Source organism: Neofelis nebulosa, chromosome 1, assembly GCF_028018385.1.
Source record: "Neofelis nebulosa isolate mNeoNeb1 chromosome 1, mNeoNeb1.pri, whole genome shotgun sequence".
Classification (NCBI taxonomy): Eukaryota; Metazoa; Chordata; class Mammalia; order Carnivora; family Felidae; genus Neofelis; species Neofelis nebulosa.
In genome coordinates, this window is record NC_080782.1 from 229,369,911 (window position 1) to 229,392,052 (window position 22,142).

At 41.0% G+C, this 22,142-nt stretch overlaps 1 protein-coding gene across 7 annotated transcripts in view; it reads left to right on the forward strand.

Moving 5' to 3' along the window:
* DCLK1 (doublecortin like kinase 1) overlaps positions 1 to 22,142 on the forward strand; it is a 348,909-nt gene that overhangs the window by 302,520 nt on the left and 24,247 nt on the right. For all 7 annotated transcript variants that reach the window (XM_058687477.1, XM_058687468.1, XM_058687488.1 and 4 more), the window contains 5 exons: positions 5,406 to 5,539; positions 7,539 to 7,616; positions 7,993 to 8,089; positions 10,247 to 10,327; positions 21,576 to 21,689. In XM_058687477.1, coding sequence (XP_058543460.1) covers positions 5,406 to 5,539; positions 7,539 to 7,616; positions 7,993 to 8,089; positions 10,247 to 10,327; positions 21,576 to 21,689 — 504 coding nt within the window. The remainder of the gene's footprint in view (positions 1 to 5,405; positions 5,540 to 7,538; positions 7,617 to 7,992; positions 8,090 to 10,246; positions 10,328 to 21,575; positions 21,690 to 22,142) is intronic.

The following is a 22,142-nucleotide window of genomic DNA, read 5'->3' on the forward strand; positions in this document are numbered from 1 at the left end:
AATTAAATAATAGCATGATGAGGAGGGAGGAGGACATATGGTTAAAACCTTAGACTTGGACATACCTGAGCTTAAGTTCTGGCTCTGCCACTTACTAGCTGTGCAACATTGGAAAGTTACTTAACGTCTCTGAGACTCAATTTTCTCATCTGCAGAATATCAGTAAGATACTTAATAGGTTGTTGTGAAGATCCAATAGGGTAATGAACATGAACTCCTCAACACAATGCCTCGTGTATCCTGTGTGCTTACTAAGTAGCGGTGGTAGTAGATGTTGGGGTTATTATCATGGTGCCTCCATACAATGGAATATCCAGTAGCCACTGGAAATCGTGATGTAGATACAGGCTTATTCACTCAGGATATATTGTCCAGTGGAAGGAGAAGGGCAGGAAAGAGAGGTAAAGAAGGGGCTGGAAGTTCATACCCCAAAATGCTAACAATGGTTATTTCTAGGTGTCAAGATCATGGGTGAGTTTAATTCCTTTCCCTCTATAATTATCTGTCTTTTCTAATTTTCCTCCAGTGACATGTTGGATATTACTCGTGTGTCAAAAATGTAATACGAGTTTTTAAAATGGCAGTGACACTGAGTTCCCAGTTTTAGCAAAAGCCTAGTATGTACAATGGCCAAGAGAATCCCGAATGCGCATGTTTTGTGTATCTCAATGCAGCTGCATAGGACTCCTTTTGAGATAGTTTCATGATGATTTTAACGTGAGGATGAGAATCAGGTTTCCGGGAGTCTCCATTCATCCTTCTGTCTTCCCAAAAATCTCTAGATAATACCTTAAAAGCTATTTTATTTTTCGCTCTGCTATTGTTACCCCTCTTCTGACTTCTATGTGACATTCACTGTTATTATTTCATTTAACCTTTGATTTCATAAAGATTTTACATGTGGGTATAAGATAGTTTTTTTAAGAATTAATTTTTTTCCAGGAGGTTAATTTTAAAGTATGTGGACCATAAAGTGCATTTTAAAAAAATAATCTCTTGCATTAATGTTGTTTTACTTCACTTCTCAAAGATTAAAGATTTAAATTTATTTTCCTTAGGATCGTAAAGGCCATATACCATGGCCAGAGGAAAAGCAACGTCTTTTTAAAGGGATACCATATTGGTTAAAAAGTAAATTGACTTTTTTTTTCATGGCTTTGTCAATTTCATGCCACCTTTGTCCAATTCTATTTGGTGAAATAATTTTTTAGTACCTATTGAGCTCCTCTGTGAAAATATTTCCGTGGATACTAATGATTCATTAGCCAGGATTTCAACAGGGTTATCCTTGAATTCACAGCAACATTGAGAATTATGTTTGTCCCAACACATCTGTTATGTTAGTCAGCTCTTAGTTCTCTATTATGGGAATCTCAGAAACCATTTGCCTGGGTTCAGGTTATCTGTGAATTTTCATATTATTTTATGGCCACCAGCTGCATTTTATGACTATATATTAAATCTTTTATTTTTTCAAATAACTTTTCCAAATGGTCTCAGTTTCTAATCCAAAGGAAATCAGGCCTATGCCCAAACATCTACTGTTCAGCAAGTTACAGCTACTGCAAAACCCTAAATAAAAGAAAAGAAACAAAAATAAAACTCTTCTTTAAAAAGGAAAAATCCTGTGCGAAATGCTGGTGTGCCAAAAACCTAATACCTGACCTTTCACTATATCTGTTCTTGGTAGGACGTGCCTTCAGCTTTTAATTGGAACCTTTTTCATAATTGTTGCCATTTAACACATTTAGTCTGTCAAATCATGGGATGTCTTTATAGCCATATAATAAACCCTAGAGAACAACTTCTCTGACTGTAGCCATCTGCAATGATCACAAGAGTAGCTTACAAAATACTGACAATCTTTATGGTAATAGGATACATATGGCCGCCCACAATTATGGGTAGCTGCATTCAATTAGTGTTGTACAATTACACAGTTTTATTGCTTAGTTAAAACAGTGAAAGCACTACACACTGGTAATTTGCACTAATCCCCGTCTCTTTAATAGCCCCTCAGTGTTTAAAATGTGGGGGAACATCTAGAGTATTTAAAGGGTTTGGGATGAACATTAAATTATATCTCATGTTGTGAATACTCGTTGATTGACAAGGTACTCCCACCTCACTTGTGGGTCGCGTTTTATGGAAGCTTTACAATACAGTGAAGGCCAAAGTCCTTTTTACACCAGAACCCCACTTGCTGGATCAGGCTGCCCAAGCCCGTACTTGCAGCCAGTTAACGTCCCTCGTGGAAGATGGTCAGGATGAGGAGATGTGCAGAGGAGCGAAATCACAATCGATTCAGGGAGCACTATAAGCCAAGGACTCCACATTTTAAGTGTGAACTTGTTAGAAGCTTTTCCAACTCCTAACTTTTAATTAAAAACTCAGTTCAAAGTGAATTTATAGCTGCCGTTTGGGAAAATACTTTCTGGGGGATGGTTTTGCGAGTGGTGGGTGTGCGTGTGCGTGAGGGTGTGTGTGTGTGTTTGAAACAGATGTATTTAGCAATCTGCGATTTGAACAGAGTTTTAATTACATTTTTCAATGGCCTCACTCATGCCCCTCTGTATCTGGCTCCATAAGACATAAATAAGGGTGAGCCCAGCTCAGGGTGCAGCAGACGCTAAGGGTGAACCCCAGTTGTGAGGTGGCTGTGTGGGGACTCAGGAAAGGTGCTCTCCCATTGGAGGGGAGGAAACGCTGGAATATATTCTTCTGTATCCTTCTCCCAAAGTGTTGACAGAGAAAAACCCAAAGCAACCTTGTTTCCTGCCCTGCCTGACAGTAAGTAAGTGAAACACAATTCCAAACGAAAAGCCTGGACATTTATTCACCTGCAAAAACATTTTGCCGAAGCATTTCTAATGTAGTTGTGTCTAGAAATGTTTTCAGTTACATGGATTAGGCTTTTGTCTCTCAGTTCTTATTGTCTATCATAAGCATCACGTTAACTACTTTATGTTCATGAAATTCTGTTTTTTCAAAGCAGAGGAAGGGGCCACCGTGGAAGTGATAAAGATAAAAAGAGCATTAAAATGATAGATTCTGTGTTCTATTTAAAAGGTGTTGGTTTTATTTTTGAAGATTACTGCTTTCACATAATCCTAAATTTTAGGTACAATTTTTTTTTAGCGCTTGTTTTCCCTTAGTTGTTGAAACTTTGAACTTTATTGTTTGGCTACGTTAAATATAACTATCACATGGCTATGTATGAGATGGAAATCCTATCAAAATGTAGATACTCAAAAATAAAACCTTTGCTACATGTAAGAGAATTACATAGTCACAGTCAGAACCAAAATATGACTTATGACTGGATCTGCCAACATCTGCTTTCGTCCAACTTTTGAATAAAGTTAGGTGAGTATAGATAGTACGTTTAGAGGAAAACCACAAAATTCCTGTACAAATGGAGTTGCGTAAATTGAAACCTGCATCTGCACAACCTCACAAAACACGCCCCGTGGATGTTCGGACTAACAGAACCTCAAAGCGAGAGATTATTTCACATTTTAGGAAGGTTATTACTAAGAAAACGGAAGTAAGGAAGTAAACAATCCTGCTTTGTCTGGGAAGTAAACTAGACGATCTTCTAGATATATTTCCATCTCAGGTTTCTGCTCATGAAAAACATTTGGATGGCCAGAAGGGCTTATGCACTAAAACTATGATTTAGGGATTTCTTTTGCTGGAAAACATTTAGGCTGGGTATGATATTATGTTTTGTGGCTCTAATGCCTCAGAGCCCCTAACTTGCTCCTGCTGATGGGCTAGAGCTGCGTTGTTAAAGGAGTGAGGACAGTGTCTATCCCAGATGACAACTGGGCAAAGTTACATCTGTGAGGGACATGCAACTGTCTTTGCCCTAACGACCTAAGTGCAGGAGACCCCACAAGTCTCTGGACACCTGCCCACATGCCCAGTCTAGATGGAGGTGAAGCCCTTAAGGAGAAGACTCCATGCTCTGTGTGGAGAAAACATAAAAGGATATTTTCTGCCCAGAAAAGACACAGTCACTCCAAAAGGGAGGATCAGACTCCCCGCCTCTGCCAAAACAGCTAGATCCAAATGATCGATGCTGATACCACAGCTTAGCCAGCCAAACATCTGCACTTTATGCGGCAGTGAAATGAGAAGTTAATGTACTTTTGCCAAGGAAAGGGAGACGCGGTGTGCGAACGGTAGTGGAGCTCCTGATGTGTGGAGAGATGTCTTACTGCGCAAGAGGTCAGACCGCCGTAGCAAGTACAGATGATCACAAGGCGGCAACAGAAGAACATTCAGGCTTCAACTTGCTGGGGGAGGAATTATTCTGATGTGCATGGAAAACTTCACCATTTCCTTAAGGCATCTCCTGGTGACTGCCTTTGCTGGGAATAGGAGCTTTTTAGTGTGGTTTTCTTTATCTTATTGATTCCAATGGAGGGCACTGAATTAGAATTCTGAATGCCCTTTGATCTTTTCTTTGAAATAGTAGAAGTTGTTTGGAATACTTTTTAGAGCAGACCCATTTGGTTTGATCACGGGCTGGAATTAAAGCAGTATAAATACTTGCCTATAGTCACATGCATCCTTTTCTTGATTTGTTGGGTGAAAGACTAGAGACTTTTACTGCCTTAATAAGGAAACCTGGGCAGAATGCTGACTCTGCACCTGATAAATCTTTCCAAATTGCCACAGGTGAAATGAAATGTTAATATCCCTTTCAATTATTAATAAAAAAAATGTAAATAGATTTTGTTGGAAATGTGGGCCACTGAAAATGAAGTATTTTAATATTTGTGTAGATTTTTTTGTTCAGTTACTAAAGAACTGTATTTTTAAGGCCTCTTATATATTAAAATGGAGAGGTAATTATTTTCATAAGTTGGGATACTGCACTGGAGACTATATTTCATTGTGTTACACAAATCAATTTTAATTGTGGAAAACATTAAATACAGAGGAGCAAAAAAACAAGAAATCTGGTTTAATCCTACCACCCAGAGACAGACACACGAACACTGTGTTCTTTCTGACATTTTTCTTTCTACGTCTTCTTTTCTTTAATACACATTTTATGCAGACCAGTCTGAAATCTGCCCCTTTTTCCCAAAAATAATGTATTTCAATAAATATAAACCCACATCGCCATGTTAATGCTCATGTAGCACACCATTGTATGAACTACCGCAATTTATTATTGAATTTCCATTTGCTGGCTGTTTGCCATGCTTCCAGTTCTGCTGTCATCTAAAAAAAGATAGTCTCATATGTATATCCTTGCAGAATTGCCTCATTTTTTTTTTTTTACTTTATGATAAATACATGAAAGTTAAACCACAGCGCCCTCATTTCTTCAAGAAAGAGCTTTTGAGCTCTTCGTTTTAAGGCAGTTTCACTCTTTGCTTTTCCTGTAGGTGTACGAACACCAAGATGGCAGCAAATCGCTGAAGCTGGGTGACTTTGGACTGGCCACCATTGTAGACGGCCCCCTGTACACAGTCTGTGGCACCCCGACATATGTGGCTCCAGAAATCATCGCAGAGACTGGGTAAATGCTTTCCGTGTGTTTATTGAAGTGCTGTGCTTGTCAAAGAACTAGTCTGCTTCAAGAATAGGAGAATGTACTGCTCTGTGCCATCCGGACAGAATTAGCTATCAGATTTCTTTCACTCTTTTTTTTTTTTAAACTTGAAAGTGGGAGCCATTTTCTCTGTTTCCCCAATCAAGTTGCCAATTACTGCAATCTTGTTCAAGGCTTCCATTTGGCCTTTGTTAAAGGTAGAACAGCAGTTATTAACCTCAGAGTAAAAAATGTTCGGACTAACAGGGAAACATATAGCGATGGTAATTAACTTGCTTTTGGATAAAAGAAACAGACACTGCTGTGTGTGGTGATTACAGTCTCCTGTGGTTATTTCTCTCAGCTGTCCTCATTCTCCCGTCCCAGTCTCATTTTGGCTCTCTTGGCGGTCCATTGATTATCTGTGCAGTACAAACACCCTTAGGCATCAGAGGGCCACTGGGAATTTTCTGGTTTCTGTGTGCAGCCGTATCAGATGAATGAAAACCTCTAGAATGGGGGCGGGGTGGGGGTGGGGGAGAAGGCGGGTGGCCTGACACTTAGTAAGGACCTACTGCACGCCAGGTCCTAAGCTCCTTTACTTCTAACTCTTACAGTAGATGGTATGATTCCCATTGTGCATATGAATAATCTTACTCTGAAGGTTGAATATCACATAAGCTCATGACTAGATCGTAGTTCAGTCAGCATCTGAACTCAGGTCTGTGTGAATAAAGGGCTCTTTCCGAAAAGAGCCTAGTTCTTACCAAGGATCATGGGCGACGTTCTGAAGTACTACCCTTACACAGAAGGATTGGGAAAGGGTGGTGCAGCAAGGAGAGATGGCCCTACTTTTCCCCCCAATTAGTGGCACCAACCCACCCCCAAGGGTCTAGGTTATATGCTCCACTATGACCCATTTGAGATAGTTTTTCTGCTTAACCATAGACCGGAAAGGTAGAAATGCAGAATAGATGACAAGGGAATGCCAATCGGGAAATCCCAAGAGTGAGATGTAGGGTAATGAGAGCTTTTTTATTCGTCAAATTTGAGTGAGTTGGGAGCCCACATCTGTAACCTTGCCTGACCTCCCTCAGAGGGTGTTGCCCGAGGCGTATCTACAGTTTCTACTGTGAGTATTCTGACAGCCTGCCAGGAGGGAGGGGTCTGGGGTAGAAAGAGAATTGCGTTGGGCTCTTGAAGATCCTGGTTGGAACCCAGCTCTGCCACAGATTGTGTGATCTTGAGGAAGACTATTTACCTCACTGAACCTCAGTTTTCCCCTCTATAATATAGGCAACAATACTTATCCTTGGGAATGTAAAGAGCTGTTAGAAAAACAGCATATAAGATAATATATGTCGGTGCTTTATAAATTGGAAATGTCCTGGGGTGCCTAGATGGCTCAGTCCGTTAAGCGTCCGACTTTGACTCAGGTCATGATCTCACAGTTTGTGGGTTCGAGCCCCGCGTCAGGCTCTGTGCTGACAGCTCAGAGCCTGGAGCCTGCTTTGGATTCTTCATGTCCCCCTCTCTGACCCTCCTCTGCTTGCACTTGCTCTCTCTCTCTCTCTCTCAAATAAATATTAAAAAAATAAAAAAATAAATTGGCAATGTCCTATATGTAATTGTTATTTCTAAAATCAGGGAGTTGTATAGTTTCAAGGGTCCCACCTTATCTTAAAACTGATATGGCTATAATAAACCTTTTTGATGAAACCCCTCACTTACTGATATTTGGATATGATCATAAGCATGCTTTTACTTTGATTTTTATTCATGTGTCTTAGTCTCTCTCTCTCTCTCTTTTATTATTCTTTCCTTGAATTCTGATTAGCCAGTGGGTTTTAGTTTATTGTTTGTTGTTGGGCTTTTTATTTTGTTTAGCTTGGTTTTTGGTTTAGAATAGAAGAGTCATCTATTTTGCTATGCCCCATAATTTGTCCTGGCCTGACTTTGCTAACTCTAACCTCACTTACTTTTCCAGATATGGCCTCAAGGTGGACATCTGGGCAGCTGGTGTAATCACTTACATCCTGCTGTGTGGTTTCCCTCCGTTCCGTGGGTATGGGCAGTAATCTTTTATTCCTCACCAACAAAGCATTGCTCTATTCTCTGAGTGATCCATTCCACCTTCTTGCACAAAAGAGCCTGAAGCAGGAAAAGAACATAATAAGAACTTCGCTTGCAGTGCCTGTTATTTTTTTCTATGTTGTACATGCTAATTTACATGCCTTCCATAAATCTTCCTCATATAATTTAAAAACTCATTCTTTCTTAATTTACCAAAACAGTTCCATATTGACATTTTAAATTGCTTAAAAACACACATTTTACACATTAATGGGGAAAGGAAAGGCTCTAATGTATAAGAATGAAGAAACATACTCTGAGTTGACATTTTAGTGCTGTTTTTCCCTTGTCGTTGTTCATCTAAACAGAAGTGGTGATGACCAGGAGGTGCTTTTTGATCAGATTTTGATGGGGCAAGTGGACTTTCCTTCTCCGTACTGGGATAACGTTTCTGATTCTGCCAAGGTAGGTTTCCAGTGCCTTCTTCCTTATAGCCTGTGCGCCTTAATGGAATTACTGATTTTGACTCGTCTTATGCAGGGAGACTTAATGATATTGTTAATATGATTTCTGTCTATTTTGGTTATAATTACTAGGTTGTCCAAGAGTTCACAGTCATCAAGTCCTCTGTTCATAGCCATCCCGACTTATCAAGAGCCTCTGTTTCCCTGGCTTCATTGCTCCTTGTTGCCACTCCAGTTACATTGCTACAGGCTCTTGCTACCCCTACCCGCACCAGGCCACCTTAGATTGCCACACAGCTTATTGCTTTACCTTTTTCAGGTCTCAACTTAATTTCGTCTTCTCAGTGAAACTTTCCCAGACCACCCCACTTTCAGTTACAGCTCTTTAACCAACCTGGCTCACCTTATCTTCCTCATCTGCTTTATTTTTCTGTGTAGTACTTACACCCACATGTCCATCTGGTATACCATGTAACTAGCCTTCTACCTTTCTAGACAGGTAGATTTAGATAGGTGGATACATTCTACTTATGTAATTTATTTTCTGATTCTCCTACTGGAACACAACGTTCCCAAGACAAGGATTTGTGTCTATTTTGTTTATTGCTGTAACATCAGTGTCTACGTAGTGACCAGTACATAACTGGTGCTTAACATGTATTAAATGAATGAATAAATAAAGGAATGAGTGAATGAAGCAACTAGTTAATCAATGAAAGTGAAGGAAGCTCAAACGTTGAAATGATCCACACAGATATCAGGAGGAAACTACAATCTAACCTGGATCTTGAAAGACAGCCAGGATATAAAGGCAGAGGGAAGCAAGGCATGTCGTTTTTGTCCCATTAAACTAAGAAGAGAACAGTATCTAAGAAAACTGTAAAACTCTTACATGGAGACGATAGTAGAACTTGAGATAAAAAAGAAAACTTTTTAATTGATTCCTTAAACTTACGTCTCCAAGCATTGACTTAAATTTATGAAAAAACTCTTGTTGAGAAATAATTGACTTTTGATTATTTGGTGTATATGCCTTTCCTTTCGCTGTGTCCTCAGTGAGTTCAATTGAAAACCTGACTTTTTCCGCCTGGCCACTTTCCATAGAAAATGATGCACGTTAGGTCCAAGGCTTTCATTTTCTTCAGCCGTCCAGGACTTCTAATTACCTCTGGGCCTAGGAAAATGTGGGGAATTGAGAGAAGTGTCACAGGAAAGGCAGAAAGGTGATAGGAGGTGGGGTGATAATGCATGGGGGTGGAGTTGTTTTTGCCTGTGAGCAGTCTCTTCAGGAACTTACTACCTTATGCCATCACTCCGTAACAAGAGGGCTCAAAGTCATTGACAGATAGGACCATCTCCTACACACCCATGACACCTGGCAAAGGGCATCACACAAAATAGTTGCTTTAATAAGTTCTGGCCCAGGTTGGAAAGTCAATGAATGCCTTCTTACACAAAGGAGCCTGAAGCTGGAGAAGAACATAATGAGAACTTTAAGGTAGAAATCTCTGTATCAATGGAAATAAATCATCCCCATCACGGACTGGTACTCAGACCCTGTGAATGTAAGGAACTGGATAACACATATCTAACCATTTTGTTACATGGGAACTTCTAATCCAAGGTGGACAGATGTATGACAGACTCATCATTAAAACCCAAGCTGTGCTTTCCTGGTCCAAATCATTTGGAGCTCATGAGGAAGTCTCATTAATTTCAGAACCATTAGATCGTTTGCCCCTTAATAGTTCCATTTTATTGGTATTGATTGATGTGGAAATTTTTGAAGCAATTTTAACATATTTCTGTATTAAACCAACTTAGAAATCTGCCTTTAAAGCACAAAATTCTAGGCAAAGAAAGGAATATTAATTCTTTAACTTGTATAATTTATTTCTTTTCTACTAAATACATTTTTAATGAAATTTATTCTAATATTAACATCATTTTTTTTTCTCAATGATAAGCAATATATTTATAATTCTGAATACTCGCCTTTCCTCTAACTTCTAAAGATGTTAGGTGGCTGTGGGTAAGTTGAGCGGATATATTTAAGATTTAGAGCTTTTCCAAACTGAAAGAGAACTTCTGCATATGAAAATGCTCAGATTGCTACCGTAAAAGTTAGACAAATGGAATCGAACGTTCCCTTCTGCAGGAGCTCATTACCATGATGCTGTTGGTTGATGTGGATCAGCGATTTTCGGCTGTGCAGGTCCTTGAGCACCCCTGGGTTAATGTAAGTGACTTCCTCCTTCCCCTCCACTTACTCCTAATGTTCCTTTGGAAAACTGCAGATTTCCTAGTGGTGTCACCTCCTTTTCTGAAGTGTTATGTTTGTATTTGTTCCTCCCCCTCAAGCCAGAACAGTTACGGGATCTCAGTCTTGTTCCATGAGGGCCTCTGATGAATCCGTGCTGACGTGCGTTCTCGTGATCCCTTGCACAGAGCATTTTGTTTCATTCAGATGGGACTGCCTTCTAAGTGAGGAGGTGCATGTCCATGGTCACTGCCCCCCACCCCACCCCCTAGTCTACATTCTGAATACATCAGTAGGACAGAGAAGATTTTCTGAGTCACTACTGCTTTTGCATTATTCCCACCGGAAATACAACTGACCCAAGGGTCTCCATATAAGCCCTGAAGTACTCCAGTGCAGCACTTCGTGAACTTGAATGTGCTCACAAGTCACCTGGGGATCTTGTTAAAATGCAGATTCTAATGTAGTAGATGTGAGGCTCTGAATTTCTAAAAGCTCCCAGATGCTGCTGCTGCTGCTGCTGCCACTATTTGAATACTACAGTCTAATGATACATCTTTATGAAAGAATTCTCCAGAGCGCAGTCATTCTGTTTTGTTCCTGTATCTCTTTACAACGGATTGATAAGATTTGTTTTGAATAGTCATAAATACGTATAGAGTGCTTCACTTAGAAAGTCTTCCCACGACTCTTTTGAGTAGTTCACATACATGAGCTGATTATGTTCTTCCTAACAACGGTAGAATCTAGGCACTCCTGTAACCCTCACTCACATGTGGAAGTTCCATACCTAAGTTTAATGGTTCGTACTGCCAAAGTAGAAGACAGACACAGATTTGCACGTGGATATGGACATGAACACAGACAGGAACAAGGTTACAATCGTTAGCTCGATGATTGAAATTGTGCCAGCCTTTCTACTGCTTTGAGTGATCTGGCTGTGAGTTGAAGGCAACAAAATGTTCCACTTCTCTAAATTATCACCTCGGTGATTAGCCACATGTCTTTTTCCTAAATCGCTAATTGTTAAGGATAATTGAAAGCACAGTGTTGAGACAGACTGTATCTGAAGTGACAAGAGGTTGGGGTCTTGTACATGTTCTGCCATATGATGACCATGGGCCTAGGTTTTAGTACTTTACATATATATGTATACGCACACACACAGGTATACACACACACACACACACACACACACACATATGCACACACAGATACACACACACATATATTTGTTATAACTCAAATTGTTAATTGATGCTTCTATCCCTACATTTCCTAGATTGTGTAATTTGTTTAGAAATGAAATTGGTGTTCTATATGTTTTTCTTCTGTATTTTATTTTATTTTATTTATTATTTTTTAATATGAAATTTATTGTCAGATTGGTTTCCATACAACACCCAGTGCTCATCCCAACAGGTGCCCTCCTCAATACCCATCACCCGCCCTCCCCTCCCTCCCACTCCCCATCAACCCTCAGATTGTTCTCAGTTTTTAAGGGTCTTTTTATGGTTTGGCTCCCTCCCTCTCCAACTTTTTTTTCTCTTCCCCTCCCTCATGGTCTTCTGTTAAGTTTCTCAGGATCCACATATGAGTGAAAACATATGGTATCTGTCTTTCTCTGTATGACTTATTTCACTTAGCCTAACACTCTCCAGTTCCATCCATGTTGCTACAAAAGGCCATATTTCATTCTTTCTCATTGCCACATAGTACTCCATTGTGTATATAAACCACAATTTCTTTATCCATTTATCAGTTGATGGACATTTAGGCTCTTTCCATAATTTGGCTATTGTTGAGAGTGCTGCTATAAACATTGGGGTACAATATACACACACATATATATATCAGGAGGATATATGTGAATGTGAGTGTGTATAGATAGATAGCTAAAGTTTGTTTTAAATATTTTCATATACCAAAGCTCCGCAGTTGGCATACACACGTGTAGAGGCATTAATCCCAGCCTTTGGGATAGTCAGGTAGGGCAGCTAGAGTCCAGGAGTGGTCATCTGCAGCCTCAAAACCTTTGCATTTACCCCAGGGTGCTAAACAAAAGTTATCCTTTTCTGTGAAGTGGGAGAAGTTAGGAAGCATCTCACCTAAGCCTAATAATAAACTTAGAAGATAGGCAGAGTGGGTATTGTTGTACCCATTTTACAGAGGAGGAGACTGAGACTATGATGAGTGACTTACCCGAAGTAGCCAAGTTTAGATAGAGCCAGAATTTTCTGCCAGGTGTCCTCCCCCCAAGGATAAAGTCCCATGCACCACTTTTGCATTTATCCATCCTTTGTTCTGTGTGAAAGCACTGTGAATATTGCACAAGAATGCATATGCACATCATATGGTTATCATGATTGTTCAGAGAAGTTAGCAACCTTGCCGAAGTAACTTACCTAGGTCGTGGCACCTTTCCCTTAGATATCAGGGAGGAAGACGCACAAACCAGCTGCAGCCCGTCTTGGTGGCAGAGTTTGTTCTGACTGATCTACATGCTAATTAAAAGCCCATAATCAGGGTGCCTGGATGCTCAGTCGGTTAAGTGTCCGACTTCAGCTCAGGTCTTGATCTCATGGTTCGTGGGTTCGGGCCCCGCGTCGGGCTCTGTGCTGACAGCTCGGAGCCTGGAGCATGCTTCGGATTCTGTGTCTCCCTCTCTCTGCCCCTCACCCGCTCACACTCTTGTCTCTCTCTTTCTCTCAACAATAAATAAACATTAAAAACAAAAAAAAAGCCCATGATCTACAAATTGTCAAATTGGATGTTAGCACTAGAAACGGTGGGACTATGATCACACAGAATAAACCAGAAAATCTGAATTTGAAACATGGCCTTGGAAGGCTAACAACGAGCCACAGAGGAAAGAGATTCGTAGACTGTACGTAGCCATTTTTAAATACGTTTTCATCAGAGGACCACTGCTTGCCAAGCCTGTCCTTGGAAGCTGTGATAGAATGAGACAGAAGGGCTCCTCCAGCCATTGTCGGTGTGGGGAGAGGGGTGCTACAAAGGATTACGTGGGGGAGGCTGGCCGACAGAGCAAGCTCCAGTGGGATCTTCATATTTGTGTTAAGATAACTTTGTGAAGGTGAGCAAATTCGTCTGTATGTGTGAGGGGGCTGGAATGCAGTTGGAAACAGCCTTAGCCTTAGCCTAACAGATTACAAACCAAATGACCCTATCTCCTTATGTATCCCAACTCAGGGGGTTCAAGAAACAAAATTAAGAAGACTTTTGGCTGTTGCCTTTGAAAAACTAGGTTCCTCCTTTTCCTAAGGCAGCATGTACATGTCTCAGCAGTAACTTTCTGCCTTGGCAACCTGCTTTGTACACATTTTTTACACATGGTCCCACTTTGCTGATAATTAGGCTCAGCCACTCCCTCTAAAACTTGGACTTCTGCTCTCATTTTAGTTTTCCCTCTCAGATTCCCTAAAGACATTTCCTAAAAGCAAGGATAACATTTAAGGAATTAGCCAGGAGATTATAAATTAAAAAAAAAAAGTTATGTAATTCTAATAGACCTTAGATTCTAAGGGGAAAAAATATTGGTGTGAGCAAAAACTTTAAACATATTTTAAAAAACCCCCAAAATGTGTGAAGTGACTGCTTAACTTTTGAAATTACATTTATGTAGTGACTAAATCAGAAAAATGACTATTGTCTCAAAAACATAAATGAAAAAAACATACATAAGCTCTCATAACCAGCATTTAGTATTCATGGAGGTCTCCAAGGGCAACAAAATGAAGCAAGCAATCAAAATAAATATGTTAGGAATTTAAAAGGAAGTCCATTTAACAAGGCATTTTGCATTTGGTGATCAAATTATATCTGATTACCAACGAGGACTCCACCTTAGGGGGTAAAAGGTAATAATAATTATATGAGCCCTGAGGAAGTCATCAGAAAGCATTTCCTGTTCCCTCATTTGTCCTCATTTTCTCTGTTGCTTATACAGTGACCTTTTCACTTGGTGCCTTTGGAATTGAAAAGGCAGTCTCTTATGAAATAGAGAGTAGGGCAACAGAATCGGAAAATCTAGTCAGCGAAAGTCACTTGTTTTATAACCTTACCTCTCGGCTCACTTTTTCGTTCGCTCTGGGTGGGGATCCCACCATGTTCCTTGCTGTTCTGGGCCTCTGCTCTGTTACTGGAAGAGTCATGAGTGAGTCCTCTTGGTGGATTGTTCTAGCAAACCAGATGGGCAATGGCAGCATCAGTGTGCAGCCAGGTGTCTAGGAGAGGAATGTGGACTCCCAGGAACATCAGCTTACCCTCCTGTGTAACCTTGGGACAGTCATTTCACTCCTTTGAACCTGTTTTTGTGACAGTGAAATGGAGATAATAGAATCAGCCTCTTGGGCTGTTACAAGGATGAAGAAGGGATTAGATATCGGAAGAGTCTGAGAGTCAGTCTGCAAGAGAGACAGTAACCCTCACCTGTTGCTATGTGCTGATGAAATGCGAATTGCTGGTGTATGAGAAATTTGATTAAGAAGGAAAACCCCCTCATCCAAAATAAAAGAAAAAAATTCTGTTAGTGCTCCAAGCACTATGTACATAGTGTGTGCATTATTGGCTCTATTGTGTTCTCCGGTATCACAGCTATTCCTCATCCTGGCTAAGTTTATTTATCTTAGTAGTCATCTAGTGGAGAACCACAGGATTTAGGCACATAAGAGACTGAAATAGGCAATATACATCTTGATCACTCCAGGGACTGAGGACAAGGTTGAGTCACTTTCCCCCAAGCGACACTTCATTGATAGAAAATGTAGGCTAGTGATAAGTTCATAAACTTAATTGACACTTCCAGAAATAAAATTCTTATTTGTAAATAGAATTAAATTATCACCATTGTAATATTCCAAATATATTACTATATGTTTTTTTTTTAATTTTTTAACATTTATTTATTTTTGAGAGGCAGAGAGAGACAGAGCATGAGTAGGGGAGGGGCAGAGAGAGGGAGACACAGAATCCAAAGCAGACTACAGGCTCTGTCTGAGCTGTCCGCACAGAGCCTGATGCAGGGCTCAAACCCACGAATGGTGAGATCATGACCTGAGCTGAAGTCAGACGCTTAACTGACTGAGCCATTCAGGCACCCCTCAAATATATTACTGTTATTGCATTTTTATTTTTAAAGTGCCAACCTGCTTTATCTGATGTTATTCTCCCGATACTAGGATGAAGGTCCAACTCAATGCTGTAATATTATGAGTCTGTGTTTTGCCACCAGTTATTTTCCTGGTTTTATTGATGAGGAAACTGAGCCTCAAAGAAGTCTCTAGCATGAAGCTCGGTGGAGTTTCTAGCACAAGGTCTGATGCCTGGATTTTGCCTTTGGAGATTCTGAATTGGTCTACATGGGCATCTGGGAAGGCATCGGGAATTTTAAGAGTTCCCAAGATTCAGGACCTCTGTCCTGGTGCAAAGTGCTGGTCTAATTAAGTCAAGTGTCGTTATTTAGCCAATTCAAGACTTCCTATCACCTTCCTGGCCTTTCAATTTTATTTAACTTCCTTTTTCTTGCGTACCTCCTCTTTTGAAAAGATACTACTAAGCCAAGATATCCAAAAAGAATGAAGAAAAAGAGGAAGAAGAAAAATCAAGAGCCTGGATAACCTACCACGATATTCCATGCTAATTAAAAGCAGCTCTCCCCACACAAAAATTTCCGTGCATTCATCTTGTGCTGGCAGAATTTGTTAGAAATTAAGAGAACCCCTAGTGATACTGTAATAATAAATAAAACCACCTATTTATATTCATGAATTACAAATGATGACCTGGAATTCAAGTTTCCATTTAGGCATCTTATCCTGTCCTTTCTCCAAGCTAGATCTTAATTTACTTCACATTTTCTCCTCAAGTGCAGTGCGAATTGTAGACATAGGGGATGTATAGGGCCAAGCTGGAGAGAGTCAAAGGTCCTGGGTGCCGTACAGCTGGAGACAGTTAACAAGAATCAAGAGGCCAAACCCTGGGATGCCAAATGAAGCTGCTATTGAAGAGTGCTCTAATGTACTTGAGAGATGACTTAAAACTAAATAGGGATATTCTGGTAGTAAACTGCTCACAACTGCCATGCTTTCTCATAAATTCACAGATATTATTAATAATAGAGCCTGGTAATGAGTTGACTGAAAACCAGATCCACGAGTCAAAAGCAAAAACCCACGAGGGGAGGAGGGTTTTCTAAAGCATGACCCCTGGAATGGTTTCCCTGAGGAAAGAGGGGAATTTACTCCGCCAAGTGACTTCACATCCAAGCCCCCACACCCCTCCTCGCAGCTGCTCCCCAACATCCGCTGGAGAAATGGAGACCAGGAGGCTAGGTCTCCTACAGACAGCTGTGAGAGTTCATTTTCCATTTTGCAAACTAATTTTGTTCTTGTCAGCTGCAATGCTCTGCCACGTGGTGGATGGGAATTTCTAAATCAAAAACCACTAACCTCAAACCACAACCAGCCCATGTCAAACTTCAGAAACTACTCCCAGAAACTACATACCAGAACGTATGGTAATAATACTATAACTATTTGTAACACACTGCCAGGTTTGTCACGTTTCGAAAATTCATAGCACATTTTTGGCACACAGTCTATTCAGAATAACGGCGATAAAGATGTATATATAAAAATGTATGTTTTTAATGGCCCTATTTATTTTATTGATGCAAGACAGTAAGTTAACTAAATCTCCATCATCAATCCGTATGCCTCAGGTACAGATTAGGGGCCTGCAAAGTCAGTTGTTTATGTCTTTTAATCCAATTATGCTCAAAGCCTTCAAAATTGATATAGAAACTCTGCAGACTTTCAGTTGATGTGAGGTGTGTGTGTGTGTGTGTGTGTCTGCACGCTCCCTCCCCACATTCTCTAGCTGAGACTCTTTATTTCATTGGGGAAAAAAACCTGAAATGTTTTAAGATTTATGAAGTCAGAAGCATCTCTGACAACGTGTGAGGGTTGTTTCGGGACTTTCATTGCTTCAGCGTGCACTAATAACCCAAGGGAAGCTGAAAGCTTCACGAGAATTTGAAGCTGGAGGCCTGAACCCCCAGGACCCAACATCTAAAAGAGTTGCTAGGAGTCTTGACAGGAGATTAGGACCAGGACAGAGCTGGGAAATGATAACGAAGTCCATGCTGAGGGTGGTGAGAAAGCAAACTCTGAGCTCAGGAACTGGCAGGGGGAAAAAAGCCAGGTAAAGGAAATTTCAGGCTACAATGGCCCCGGTGAGGAAGTGAGGAGATGGCAGGAATACCTCTCCCTCAGGAAGTCGGAAAGGGGCCACTCCTGTGGAATCCCTACCGTGTGTTGTCTCTATAATCCCACCCAGCCCGTTAACCACAGCCTGTGTGGATCACAGGACCACACTGGGACCCTCTGCAACCTTGTGTCATCCGGTGTCAGCCAGGCCTTCTAGCGCCACCTGCTCCACATAGGATTGGAGAGCCCGGCTCTGGATAGTAGACATCTAGTCTCTCCTTGACATAAAAGTCACCTGCATTCCACTGGACTCCCTGAAGTGCTCACTATTCCTTTTACTGACCTTCATCCAGATGCCATCCCAGGTTCCACTGAGGCCTGTCCAGGTATTCTCTGGGTTTTTTTCTTTTTTTTTTTTTTTTTTTTTTTAATTTATTTTTGGGACAGAGAGAGAGAGACAGAGCATGAACGGGGGAGGGGCAGAGAGAGAGGGAGACAGAATCGGAAACAGGCTCCAGGCTCTGAGCCATCAGCCCAGAGCCCGACGCGGGGCTCGAACTCACGGACCGCGAGATCGTGACCTGGCTGAAGTCGGACGCTTAACCGACTGCGCCACCCAGGCGCCCCTCTCTGGTTTTTTTTCAGTCTCTAATTGAATCCTTCTTTCTCCTTGCCATTGCGCCATTTTCATCATGGAGAAGTTGGAATCCTTCCACTTAACCCTGAGGGAGCCCTTTTGTAACTGATGCCGTGCTAACGAATGCCCTGGATGGATACAATGTGGTGTCATGGAAAGAATACTTTCAGGCTTGGTTCAGTCCTGACTCAACTACTTTGTAGCTATGTGACCTTGAGCAAATTACTTAACCTTTGCTGAGCCTCAGTTTGCTCATCTTCAAAATGGGACTAATAATGCCTGTCATAGAGGATAATCTGAGGATTAAGGGGACAGTATATATAAACCCCTCACCCAGGGCCACATAGCAGTTAACACTTGTGTCACCTTCTTCTTCCTGGCTTTCTCTTTTATCTTCGCTCCCTTCCACCTCCAAATGGGCCACACTGTCTCCTTCCTTCACCTTACCTCAGAGAAAGAGGTAAACTTGCATTTCCCCAGGGCAGACTGCTTCATTTCCCTTCCATCCCTTCCCCTCACCCTGATTAGCCCCTTTCTCCTGTCTTCCCGCTCTTCCTTTCCAGCAGCTTCTGATCCTGAGACTCCAGATATGCTCAAGGTGTCTTTTTTTTTGGCGGTGGGGGTGGGGGGGGGGAGGCGGGGTTCCTAAAGACAAAAACCTTCCTTCAGCCTACTTCCCGATTAAGTTTTTCAAATTCGCTTATAATCTAAAATGCATACAAATCACTTTGACTCAGCTAGGCTGGAAATCTATTAAGAGATGATTACGCGTACATGTATAATCTTGGGGGGAACCCTTCTGTCAGGCTGCTCCCTTTCACTCAGGCAGAGCCCCAACCTATGCCAAATACATGACACTAATCATTTCATCCCTCATCAAATGTTTAAATGCTCCCAGAATTCTAACTTAGATTCAGAGGCCTCTTGTTTCCTCCACCATTAAAAAAGTGTTTCACATACACCATTGAATTCACCCTTGTGTTTAAACCTCTGGGTTGCATAATTCTAAATCTATGTGAGTAAAGGGCCGTTAGTCCTCTCTACCTCCTACCCTTACACCCCTCTTATTAAAAAGCATTGCTTTTATTCCTGAAAGAGATTAAATCTTCCATTTCCAGGTATTTCTCATAGTCATTTGTGGCCAGTCTGTTTTTTGTTTTGTTTTGATTTTTTTTCAGCTTTCTCCATCATTATTCTCCTACATACTCTTAACTAGAGATAAACTGCTTAACTCATTGTTTGGCAATGAGACTCACACTGAGTGAGTCCCACTCACTCACATCTGTACACCAAAACATTGATTTCCTCCTCTCTACCCATAAATCGATCCCCCTCGTTAAGGACCAGGCTGGAGCCCATATTCCTCTTGAAGTCTTCTCTGTTCACAACTGAAAATATGTCCTCTCTCCTCTGAACTCCTTCCGTGTTTCTAGCTGAGCCATGAGGCTACCTGCCTCCTGACAGCTCTTTCTTATCTTCTTGATCTGCTTTATTATTTGACATTGTGTGTGCCTACTTTGTCTCTCAGCCCTCAAGGTTCTGGTGGGCACAGATCATTTTTCTCCCACCCCCTGCCATCCCTGGCATAGCCCCGGACAGAGGAAGTACTTCATATGTCCCTGTTTCTCTTCCCTTCCCAAATATTATCCCACTGTTACCCTAACTGACCTTCACTTTATTTCGGACTCTTTTCGGAGTGTCGATTTTTAAAAAACTTTTTGAATTTACTCTGCAATCACTGCAGAGCATCCTTCCTTAAGATTTGGTTTCTGATGTGACTTAATAAGCATAATAATGGTTCTTTCTTCTAGCCATTAATAAATCTGTCCAAGAATATCATAAATTGGCTATCCACTGTGAGCAGGGAACTGAACCAGTGCTAATATAAAAGATTATAGAAGATATGGACGATGTGGTACAAAAGGGACAGGAGTTCAGAGTTGATTATATATCATATATATATAAACTATATATGTTAATTACATATGTATATACAAAATCACCTCACGTCAGAAGAATGTAAATAGTGCAAATATATATATAATGAAAAAGCATTAGGAGTTTACAGAAGAACCAATATAATGAATTTTGCTTAGTAGGGGAAAAATGTTTTGGAACAGGTGATACGGACCCATGTTTTGAAGAAACAGAGAGGCCATCAGGCCCATAAGAACAAAACCCATGCCTATGTTTGCTCCCCATCTTCCCCCACCTCTTGCCACCGTAGTACCTGGTCCACTGTAGACGTGCAGTTGCTACTAAATAAATGAATAGCCAAGTACTGAAAGCAGGAGAGACTAGGTTATGTAAAAGGGCAAGCATGTTATGCCAGGGAAGCAGCAATTTATTTTCCTGGGTGGAACCAAGAAATAACATGCAAAATGATGGAAAGGAAAGAGAGAAGGAAATGATGAATGGCCTTGAAGTCTTGCCAGGAATTTGGTTTTAACAGATAGTAACAAACACTTTATTATCCATTCATTCATTTATTCCACAAATATGTAGTAAGCATCTACCATGTGCCAAAGCACTTTGCTGAGACCCGAGAGTTCTGTAGTGAACAAAACACAGTCTCTGTCTTCGAGGATTGGGCAGCCTTTTCAACATGAGCTAGTAAGTGGTGGCACATACTTATGGCTCTGGTTATTGTTATCCTAACAGTATTTAGCAAAAGGGAGCAATCTGTCTAGCCTCCATCATAGACAGCTCCGGCAGAGAGCAGAAGCCTTCGTTAAAATGAGCTCCAATGTGAAGTATGTCAAAATAACAGATGATTTGAAGGCAGTAAGGAGGATTTAAAACTCAAGGAAGAACTCTTTGCCTGGAAGATTGTCTGGGATTATAGAATGGTCGATTGAGTAGCTGTGGAACCAGGCTGAGTTTATTTACGGGCCCTTGCATGAGCCCAAGACTGTCAGTTTTTTCATTTTGGGGCCTGAATGATGGGCTAAAAGGATAAAACTCTTGGTTCAGAAAAAAAAAAAAAAAGGAAGATGTTTACATTGATTTGGGGTCGGGGGGGGGGGTTGTTCAGATTTAACTTGCTTTTTGACATATGTCCCTAGGGTCATGGCTGAAATCAATTTTATTAGAAACCAAACACAGAAATAAAAACTTTTTATTTAGGGACAGAATGACACGGCAAATTGATTTTAGGGCAGATGTGGAAATGAATGAGACCTCAGAGCAGTACTTCCAACAACCGTGTTTAATGAGAAGACATTGGTTAGTTTATTTCTGAAATCTTACAAATTCTAAGATCACCGCCTGCTACTGGAAGATCTTGGCCTCATTTTCCATTTATCTCATTTTTTTTCTTTTTCTTCTTTTCTTCATTTCTTTTTTTTTTTTTTTTCCCCAGGATGACGGCCTCCCAGAAAATGAACATCAGCTGTCAGTAGCTGGAAAGATAAAGAAGCATTTCAACACAGGCCCCAAGCCGAATAGCACCGCGGCTGGAGTTTCTGTCATAGCAGTAAGCATCTGAAATATCCACCTATAACTTTTTAAAAGCGATCCACCTAAGAGACAGGCATTACTCAGGAGAGTCCACCCAGAGACAGCAGAATGGGTCATTTCTTTAGACAGCTCGACCATTTAATGCACTGGGGGAGGCTTGGGGCTTATATACATTATGTGTTTTTGCCGAACGTTTCCCTAGGAGTCACATCATTATCCAACACCTCCAGGGTGTCTTGCGGTACATATTAATTTCATGATTTATTTTTTAAAGGAGAAAACCTCCCCCACCGTGGACTCTGTGCCAATGCAAACTTTGGGACTCTGAGAAAAAGAGTTCACAGTGTCCTTTTGCCAGGACCTGGAGGGAGAGGGAAGCCGAGAGAGACAACACTGCAGAGAGAGATCGGAACACTATAGATCTTTGTACGAGACCCAAATGAAAGCCAAAACATAGCAGAAGGCCTGC